At 36.5% G+C, this 11,020-nt stretch overlaps 1 protein-coding gene across 1 annotated transcript; it reads left to right on the top strand.

The window, feature by feature from the left end:
* The first annotated feature begins 3,578 nt into the window (after positions 1–3,578).
* Positions 3,579–10,006, top strand: LOC105109196 (uncharacterized). The gene is made up of 3 exons (XM_011003817.1): positions 3,579–3,940; positions 4,349–4,559; positions 4,982–10,006. The coding sequence occupies exons 1-3, from the start codon at positions 3,782–3,784 to the stop codon at positions 9,748–9,750; spliced, it is 5,139 nt and encodes a 1,712-aa protein (XP_011002119.1). The 5' UTR covers positions 3,579–3,781; the 3' UTR covers positions 9,751–10,006.
* Positions 10,007–11,020: the final 1,014 nt, after the last annotated feature.

An 11,020-nucleotide genomic window follows, 5' to 3' on the forward strand; every position in this document is an offset into this window, starting at 1 on the left:
GATCTCACAAACATATCATAAACATAGGGATACAATCCTTGTATCGATCTGGATTTTTGTTTTAAAACAAACAAAAGAAAAAAGAGGAATCAAGATGAATATTGGAATAAACAATAAAATCCACGAATTGAATTGAAAAAAATAAAAAGATGAAGACAAAGAAGTGAAATGAATACACAAAAGATAAAGAGTAGCACCTGGTGTGTGTGCGCATCTCTTTTCCACTAGAGAGTTATCTATATATATGTTCTTATGCCATCAAAATCAAAATTGTTTAGGCAATTGGCAGTTCTCCTGTTGTATTGGATGCTATAATTATTATATCTTATTTATAGAATTTGTTTTGAAGGATAAAATAAAATTTTAAAGAATTGACACTGTTTTAAAGAATACTTAGTAAATAACATAGTTTAATATATATGCTATATATTTTAAATCATTATTTTAAATCACAATTTTAATCAACACAACTTGTCTTATATCATTTAAGGAAAAAGCAAAGTATTTGATACTGAAGTCTTATATCATTTAACAACAAAGCAAAGAGTTTATGAAAAATTATATGTGTTAATATGCACATGAATAATTATTTGTTTGTAATAAGAGCATGGGAAAAAGGATGGTTGAGTCAACTTCTAGTGCTAGTAACGTGCATGGAGTTGCAAATGATAACAATAATCCTTACAAGAATATGATCATGGATGCAGTGAGAATGAATTAAAGAATGTCAGTCAATGTCCAATCATAAAAAAAAACCCTAATGTAGATGCACCTATGTTTTTCATCTGTTGAAAGATTATGAGAAACCATTATGGGATGCCTGCACGGACCATAGTAAATTATTGGTCATAGTATAGGTGTTTACCATCAAGTCAAATTAAGGGTTGAGTGAGGTTGGTTATGACAAAATTATCGAATGGACGAGAAGCATTTTACCTAAAGGGAACAGGCTGAAAGAAAACTTTTATATTGCAAAGTCTACGATGAAACCCTTTAGTTTAGAATACCAGAAAATTAACATGTGCCCTAACTTCTACATGTTATAGTACCTTGAAAATGCCGAGTTGATCGAGTGCATGACATATGGGCATTCCCGGTACAAACATAGAACTGGCAGGGAAAAGAATCTCATGACATATAAAAAACTTAGATACTTCCTAATTACATCTAGATTGTAAATGTTATTCATGTCATTAATGACTATTGAGCATATGACATGACATCAATTACATGATGTGGTTGATAGAGTGATTATGCATCCTTTTGACAGCGAAACATGAAAACACTTTAATACTGTACATCCTCACTTTTTAGCTGAATCAAGGAACGTGTGTCTTAGATTGTGTACAAACGGATTCAACCCATTCAGGTCATTTGCTGCTCCTTATTCTTGTTGGCTGGTCATACTCACAGTTTATAACTTGCCATCAAAGATGTGTACGAGGTCAAAGTTCATGTTTTTATATACTGTCATACTCGATTCAAACAGCCCAGATCGGAATATAGATGTTTGTCTTTGACCATTAATTAATGAGTTGACGAGTTATGGTTTTCCGGAACTTTGACTCATGATATATCGAGAAAACATAATTTTATTATGTTTTCCGGAACTTTGACTTATGATATATCGAGAAAACATAATTTTATTATAAGGGCATGTTTGATGTGGATTATCAATGATTTTTCAACTTATGGAATGGTTTTTGGTTATAGCATGCATGGAAACCTAGCATGCCTATACTGCATGGAAAACAACAAGGTATTTACGCTAACAAACAAAGATAAACTTTTTTTTTTACTATCGACGTTGTTTTTTGCCAACGAATTATAGGTACAAATAGAAAAAAAATGATTTCTTTGTTGGCATTCATGATTCAGTGACAACGCCTATCGACAACTTTATTTCGTTTGCTACACATACGAAACGGATGGTAAGATTAATTTAAATAAAATATATTATTAATTAATTTATTGTTACTTAATTAATTTCCTTTTTTTATAGGTTATGTCTCTTGGACTTGAGTCGAGCCCAATTGAGCTGTTTGTAGTGATGCACGTGTAGAGTGAAGACCGCCAAAAGAGGGTGCAATAGTTCGTTGACAACCGCGCTCAATACTTTGTGGTATGTTCGTTTAACCATTTTATTTCATAAGTTATTATTTTTATTGAATTGAATATGATGATTTATTTTTTTATTTTCAGGAGACCTATAATAGCCGGTTGAGGGAAAGATATGGGGATAATCCTTCGACCTATTCAAATTTCGATCTGGATTTATGGATAGAGGTAAGATCATCTGGTGGACCCGATAAAAATCAAGTGTACGAGCTTTCTAACGCTACGATTGATAACTTGCAGGCTACCTGTAGTTTCAATTGTTGGGAGCTCCAATCAATACAAGCACCTAATCTAAGGAGTTTATGGCCTTGCAGCAATACATGACTCATATCACCAAAAAATACGAGCAATTATCATTGAATTATAAACAACATACAACTCATCTCATAAAAAAATACAAGCAACTCTTAGTGAATTATAAGTAATTTCGTTAAATAATCATTAACATTACATCAGAAAAAGGATAATATATGTACGCCCTCTTTTTAGCCGTATAGTTCAGGAAACAATCAGCTTCTTATTCAACTTTGAGTAATTTCGTTAAATGATTATTAACATTACATCAGAAAAAGGATGATACATGTAAGCCCTAGCCGTATGGTCCAGGAAACAATCAGCTTCTTATTCAACTTTGATATTGTTTTAGTTTAATATTTTTTTGAAAATATATTTAATTTATAATAAATATTATTTAACTTTATTTCTTTAATTTTGATGTTTAATAAATTTTATTTGTATACTTGATTTTTTACTATTAATTTGTATAATTTTATATTATTTATTTTAAATAATTTTAAAAAATCTTAAGAACCCCACCGACAGGATTTATTGACGGAACCTCTCTATTGGCATTTCACCGAGTGTTAAAGAAATATTTACTAAAAATATTACAATCACTTACTCAACCTTTTGTCTCAAAAGACACATCTATTGTCCTTTTATTCTCATGGCTTTTTCGTATTTGACATTTTTTTTTATTTTCCGTACGAAAATCTTTTAATCACGCTGGACCCCAGAGGTCGCCCGTTCCCTCAGGTGTGATTTGAATTTCCACGCTCTTTGGGTAAATTTAATTTTAGTCCCTGACCTATGTACTCATTTTCGATTGAATACAAAACCTGTAGATTTTATAAATTTAATCCCAATCGTTTCAAAACATTCTCAATGAAGTCTTTTTATTAATATTTATTGGAATTGATGCATAAAATAAGCAAAAAAGATAAAAAATAAATTTAAAAAAAATACAAAAGTAATCAATTGAGAAATGTATGAAAAAAAAAATGTGTGAAATGGAATGATAAAATTTATAGGATTGGGATGCAATTAAGAATCGACATATATTCCGGGGCTAAATTGATGTCCTCCCTAAATTTAAAGCAAGCGGCGACTCCGAGAAGACCGGGAGACTGTGATTTTTTAAGAGGTCTCTCCTTCAAAGCAAGACCACAGTGTCTAATGACTCATCTATAGCTTTCCACTTTATCCCCCCCCATCAAGACCAAACTTGCTTTCTTCCATGTTAAGCTTCCAATATTCACAATGTCTCCAGTACTCTTCCCTCTTCATAGCAAGACCACACCACTAGTTTTTCTCAAGGCTTGAAATTCCATCTCGGTTTTAATTGCACATCTTTTGTGTATCGAATCCTTTGGTTTTCGTTGCAATGGCGAGTCCAAGAGAACACATAGAGCACATTAGAAAAACGACATTCTCAATAGGAGGAGAAAGGAACCCTTTGGCTTCTATGCTTGATCAGGCTGTCAAGTATCTCTCTGCCGAGCTCTACACTAAAGATGTCCACTTTCTCATGGAACTCATTCAGGTTTTTCTTTCTTTCCTTTTCTTCTTTCTTGTGTTGGTTTTACTTAATTATCTGTTTGTGTAGTGAAGAGAATAATGATGTGTTGACTTGGTGGTCAATGACTTGCTAATAGCTTTGTTCCCATGCTGACCCTTGAGTCTTGGTGTTTTCTTTAATTCCAAATAATTAATATATACTAGCGAGTTATGACAGACGCACAGTTACTAATTAAAACCACTTGCATTACAAATTAAGTAAACATTGCATTTCCTACATTAATATCCTTTCAACCTCGTACGTAGGGATTACCGTTTGTCTTTTATATGGAACTTGGTCACAAAACAACATTATACATGCATGTGTTGCTTAATTTTCAAGTACTTAAATCTTGGAAGTGTAATTTACCAAGTGGTGAATTTTCATTCTCAGAATGCGGAAGACAATGAGTACTTGGAAGGTGTAGACCCTTCGCTCGAGTTCGTCATAACATCTCGTGATATAACAGCCACGGGTGCACCAGCCACTTTGCTGATCTTCAATAGCGAGAAGGGTTTTTCTGCTAAAAACATAGAGTCGATTTGCAGTGTTGGGAATTCCACTAAGAAAGGCAACAGGAAACGTGGTTATATTGGGGAGAAAGGTATTTTTCTCACTCACTCACTCACTCCTGACTAAATTTCAACTAGTAGCCTCCCAGGTTTAAATGGAATATTTATCTTATATGTATATGCTGAATGTGAATAAAATATTGAAATCAGACCATTCTGCTCAACGTTGACAATTTCAGAAAATCTTTTGCTATTGTCAACGTCGTGGTTGATTCCAAAGATCACAAAGCAGAAGTGATTCTATAGTTCGTTAGTTCTAAATCAGCAGGGCCAATCTTAAGCTCCATGCCCATGTATGGAGAACAAGACTTGTGATTAAGTTATTTATTAAAGTAGATTTCTCTACTTGACTCTGAATTTAGTGCACGATCTTTACGAGCTTTATCCACAGGAAAGGTTTTATACTGTATGTCTAATGTTGTTCTAAAGTACCAAACAATTGGTTGATTTTCAGGAATTGGGTTCAAGAGTGTGTTTCTGATCACTCCTCAGCCTATCATATTCAGCAACGGCTATCAGATACGCTTCAATGAAAAGCCTTGCCCCCACTGTAATCTTGGATACGTTGTTCCTGAATGGGTTGAGGAGAATCCATCTCTTTCTGACATTAAACAAATATACGGTTCCAATTCAACTCTTCCGACAACAACAATAGTCTTGCCTCTGAAACCTGACAAGGTGAAGCCTGTGAAGCAGCAGCTGTCCAGCATTCATCCTGAAGTGCTTTTATTTCTTTCAAAGATTAAAAGCCTTTCTGTCAGGGAAGAGAACGAGGATCCCAGGCTCAATACAGTGAGTGCAATAGCTATTACAAAAGAAACTAATTTCAGGACTAGGGAGAGCATGGATGCTGAGTCCTACACACTCCATCTGTCTGCGGAGGAAAACAGTACAGATGAGGAAGACAGAGAATGCAGCTATTCTGTGTGGAAACAGAAGTTTCCAGTGAAAAAAAAAAACAAAGTCGAGAAGAGAATGGGAGTGGAAGATTGGGTAATCACTCTGGCTTTTCCTAATGGAGAGCGTCTCCGTCGAGGAATGAGCTTGCCTGGAATCTATGCGTTTCTTCCTACGGAGATGGTCACCAATTTCCCCTTCATAATTCAAGCAGATTTTATTCTGGCATCATCTAGGGAAACAATACTTCTGGATGACAATTGGAATCAAGGGATTCTTGATTGTGTGCCGCTTGCTTTTATTAATGCATTAGTTTCGTTAGTCAAAATGAGAGAAGATGCACCGGTGTCTAGTCTGCCTCGATTGTTCCATTTCTTGCCAATCAAGAGTTCTCACTATCCAGCACTTGATGCTGTGAGGGAATCAATCAAAGTAAAGCTGGCTGAAGAAGAAATTGTTCCAAGTGAGCCTTTCACAGAGCAGAAGTTCTTCCACAAACCATCAGAAATTGGTCGAATAATGCCTGCATTCTGGAGTGTGTTGAAAAAGGCAAGGAAGGAAGGGGTGAGATTTCATAACCTTTCATCCCATGGCTGGTATGTTCTGAGCTCTCACTTTGATAAACCTGAGTATGATCATATACTTGATTTCTTGGGTGTGGGACATGTGAACAATGAATGGTATGCAAGGTGCATTCGGAGTTCTAATCTCTTAATGGGAGTCTCAGAAGATGTTTATCTGCAAATTCTTCTTTTCGTGGCCAATAATTGGTGTACGAAGTTTTGCACCACCACAATGGGCGGCATTCCACTTATAAAATATGTAGATCGTGATGGTAGTGTGTCTTTGTGCAGCATGAACGAATCAGCTCATAAGAACGGTGAGAGGTTGTTATGTCTATCAGATCAAACTCATTATATATCTTGGTTGATTGATTGGAACAAGGAATTTGGATTTGTTGGAAATAGATTTTTCCTGCCGAAAAGTACACAGGAAGCCATCTATTCATTTTCTAAGAAGGAGGCCATCCTGCAATGGCTTAGAGTTGAGGTGAAAGTTTCTAAGATAAATTTATGTGGCTATGCAGAAAAAGTAACTAATCATCTCAATGATAATAGGAAGAACACCATCGCCTATGCTTGCTTCCTATACCAGTCATTTTTACGGGGTTATCTGAATGCAGAGGGGGTTGATTCTTTGTGTGGTAAAATGCCAGTAGTAGATAGCTATGGTCATGTGACCAAAGAAAGGAGTGGAGTTCTTGTCCCTGCTAACGGAAGCAAATGGGTGGAGTTGATTGGTTCTAATCCTTGGAGGGAAGAAAACTACGTCGAGCTCGGAGAGGACTACTTGCATCCGGCATGTTTCGCTGGCACTAGAACATCGGAAGAAAAGTTTATGGAATTCCTTATTACTCGTGTCAAAGCTTCTGATATTCCAAATATATCTCCTCCCAATGCTGGAATACCTACTGTGTCTGGGCCACTCACAAAACAGAATGCATTTCTGCTGTTGGATTGGATTCGTGAGCTAAAACGCAGAGGAATTCACATTCCAGCAAAGTTTTTAAGATGCATAATGGAGGGTAGCTGGCTTATGATTATAGTTAATGGTTCTCCAGATCACAGGCCACCATCACAGTCATTCCTACTTGCTTCAGATGGTGGAAATTCAAACTGGGGAACGACTTTGCAAAATGGAACTGTGCTTGTGGATATCCCATTAATCGACCAGGGTTTTTATGGTGATAAGATTAAGGAGTACAAAGAGGAGCTAAAAACAATTGGAGTCATGTTCGAATATGGGGAAGCATGTAGATTTATTGGAAAGCATCTGATGTCTCTTGCAGCTTCATCCACTTTGTCCAGAAGCTATGTGATATCAATACTCAATTTCATCAGATTTTTGAAGCAAAATTTTCTTTCTCCGGATCACTTTGTTAGCAAAATGAAAGAAGGCAGATGGTTAAGAACTTCCCATGGTTGCACATCTCCAAATGGATCAGTTCTATACAGTGAGGAATGGAAAACTGCAAGGCAAATCAGTAAAATACCCTTCATTGATAAAGTTGATTATGGTGAAGAAATTAATTGTTTCAAAGCAGAACTTCAGTTGCTTGGTGTCATAGTTGACTTCAATGGGAATTACCAGATGGTTGTTGACAACTTATTGTCTTCATTTTCATCTTCTCTGACAGCAGAGGCTCTTCTGTTTATATTAGATTGCATGCATCATTCAACATCTTCAGAAAAACTTGCCAAAGCTCTTAAAGGCGTGAGATGTGTGAAGACAACTGTCGGTTACAAATCTCCAGGTGAATGTTTCTTTCCTGATCCTGAATGGGGCTCCCTTCTAGAGGTTTTCAACACTGTCCCATTGATTGATCATGATTTCTATGAAAGTCGCATCACCACTCGCAAAAATGAGTTGAAGCAGCTGGGAGTAAAGGTAGATTTTGAGGAGGCTGTCAATGAGTTCGTCCACTCTTTCAAACGACAGGCATTGTTTTCTTCCATTTCAAAAGAAAATGTTTTTTCGTTCCTGTCGTGCTACAGAAAGCTAAAGGAAAAATCTCTTAAATTTCCTTCAGACCTGAAGAAGTGCATCCGCGAAGTGAATTGGTTGAGGACTCGGCTCGGTGATTATAGATGTCCAGGAAACTGCATCCTGTATGGTCCTGAATGGGAGTCAATCCTTGCACTTACTCTCCTTCCGTTCATTGATGATAGTGACAAGTTCTACGGGAAGGGTATTCGTGAATATGAAAGGGAGCTGAAGAAGATGGGAGTTGTTGTTGAATTTAAAGCCGGTGTGGAATTTGTGGCTGTGGGTCTTTATTTTCCTCTGAATCCTTGTCACATAACTTCTGAGAATGTGCTGTCTTTGCTGGAGTGCATCCGAATCTTATTGCAAGAGAAGGATTACTCCTTTCCTGACACTTTTCTAAAAAATGTTCGTCGAGAGTGGTTAAGAACCTATGTTGGCTACAGGACTCCAGACAACTGTTGCTTGTTTGATTCCAAATGGGGTTTGTATTTGAAGAGCACTGACGGACCTTTCATTGATGAAGTGTTTTATGGATCTAACATCACATCATATAGGGAAGAGCTGAGCTCTATAGGAGTTACTGTTGAAGTGGAAGAGGCATGCCCGTTGCTAGCCAGTAACTTGTATCACCATTCTGATTTTTCCACTATTGTTCGAATATTCAAATTTTTGTGCAAAAATGAGTGGATGCCAGAAAGTGATGCAACCAGAAAGATTTGGATTCCTGATGGACACGAGAATGGTAAGTGGGTTAATCCAGAAGAATGTGTCCTGCACAACAGAGATGGTCTTTTTGGTCAGCAGTTTAATTTTTTGGAGGAATACTACGAGCCGGACTTGCTTTGTTTCTTCTCCACTGCATTTAATGTCACTTCTTATCCTTCTTTTGATTCTCACTGCAAGCTTTGGAAAGTTTGGGAAACTTCAGGATACCAATTATCACATGCTCAGTGTTGTGCATTCTGGGAGTGTGTTATGAGTCAATGGAGCTCAGAGGTGGAGACAACTCTTGCTGATGGCTTAATGAAACTGCCTGTTCATTCTGGCTGTGGAGAAATTTTGTTGTTAGACAAGAATGATGTTTTTGTAGCTGATGACCTTCTTCTGAAGGAACTTTTTGAAAAGCTTTCTCCTCGCCCAGTACTTGTCTGGTATCCTCAGCCGAGCTTGCCTTCTTTGCCCCGAAGTAAGTTGCTTGAAATATACAGGAAAATTGGAGTTCGCACAATTTCTGAATCAGCACGGAAGGAAGAATTGTCCTTGGCAGATGGGGTGAAACTCAAACCGTTGAATCCAAGAGTCCTTTTTATAGGAAAAGAGATGGTTCGCCTCATTCTTGGCTTTTTAGCTGATCCTTCTTTAAAAATGCAAGTGAAAAGGAGGCATGAAGCTATTCAGTGCCTCCTCAACATCACTGCCCTTGTGACTGCGGAGCCAATTACTGTAAGCTATAGTTTATCACTCTCTTCAGGGGAGATTGTGAAAGTAAGAGGAAGTCGAATGATTCGTTGGGATAGAAAGAGTTCAAAGTTCTATACACAGAAGCCAGACAAGGCTGGTGGACCCAAAGTTCGCATTGAATATGCCACTTATTTAGCTGAAGCCATAGCTGAGGGCGTGTTGTGGGATAAAGAAGATCATATAAGCGCACTCTCTGAGCTGATCAAGGTGGCTGTCCTGGTCAGTTTCAATGAAGAAGCAGTTCAGTTCTTAATGAATTCCAAGAATTTGCAGATTTTTGAGGAGGATGAGGAATTCCTGTCTGCTGCTTTCCCTTAGCAGGTGTCCAAAAAATGTCATGCTACTGTTCCTATGTATACATATGTAGTTTTCCTAAGAACAACCAGTTGATCAATTGCTGATTCTGGTAAGTCTACAGCTGTCGGAGTAAACCTAACTATGTGTTTTCTGTCTTTCTTCGAATCGCAGCTAGCAACTATCTAATGTATACGCTTAAATGTATGCTTCGGCTACATGCAAGATGGTCATTTGTGCTTGGCTTAAATTGAAATTTCCTTTGAGTTTTTCTGTCCCACCCTCTCCCTTTCCCGTAATGTGATACATGGACGTTTGCAGTCCAAGAATTTGCAGACTATTGAGTCAAGCAAACCGGCATTTGGTCAGAAAAGAAAAGATGAGAAACACAATCATTAATGTGGTTGCATGTGTGCTAAACATCGAAGCAAGTGTCAAAAATTCAGACTAGAACTGAACTGAACTGCAACAGAATTCTAGTCCACGAGCTACTAATATCTGATCAAGTTTGGATATTCCTTTTAACGTTAAGAAAATGTGATCCGACCTGCGGGTCAATGATATTCTGTATGGTCTGTCTTTACATAATAAGCTGTGGCTAACGATGCCATGACTTCACATGCATCTATTTAATACACGTACGGTAGTCTAATTGCACCAGTCGACTTGTGTATCATTTTCAGTACTAAAAATTTCTCTGCCAAATCCTTTGTCTTCTTACTTCGAAGATTTGTGCGGTTGAACTACACGAAGTGGCATAATTGGGAGGATCAATCAATAAATAAATTCCAGCATGTAGAACACAAACAAGATGCACCATAATTATTTTATTTTTGATTATTTTTTAATCGATGTCGTTTCGTGTTTATAAAATCATGAATATCAAAGGTCTTCTTAAATAAATTATATCTATGATAGGATTGCAACTGTTTACTAAAAAAATAAAAATAAAACTTTAATGTTATATTATTGTATTTATAATATATCAGATCATTTTAATGTTAAAAATTAAATTTAAAAAAATATCATTTTAATATATTTCTAAGTAAAAAATATTTTAAAGACAAGTGCCTACCACAATAACAAATATATTCAGCATATCGTGACATGCATTTATCTTATGTATCTTTCTCGATGTTAATATTTTTTTGTTGTATTTTTTGTCTTTCTGCTTTGAAGACTTGAAAAAATAGGTATTTTTGCTTTTTAAATTATTTTTAAAATAAATGTAGGGTATAGTCTAATTGTATCAATCTACTTATGTATCTTTCTCAATGTTAATATTTTTTTGTTG

Source organism: Populus euphratica, unplaced genomic scaffold, assembly GCF_000495115.2.
Source record: "Populus euphratica unplaced genomic scaffold, PopEup_1.0 scaffold341.1, whole genome shotgun sequence".
Taxonomy (NCBI): domain Eukaryota; kingdom Viridiplantae; phylum Streptophyta; class Magnoliopsida; order Malpighiales; family Salicaceae; genus Populus; species Populus euphratica.

Bases quoted from the DNA above. Each gene is read 5' to 3' on its own strand.
- LOC105109196 (XM_011003817.1), top strand. From the start codon at position 3,782: ATGGCGAGTCCAAGAGAACACATAGAGCACATTAGAAAAACGACATTC. The intron at 3,941-4,348 runs GTTTTTCTTTCT...TTTCATTCTCAG, and splicing joins TTCTCATGGAACTCATTCAG to AATGCGGAAGACAATGAGTA. The intron at 4,560-4,981 runs GTATTTTTCTCA...GTTGATTTTCAG, and splicing joins TGGTTATATTGGGGAGAAAG to GAATTGGGTTCAAGAGTGTG.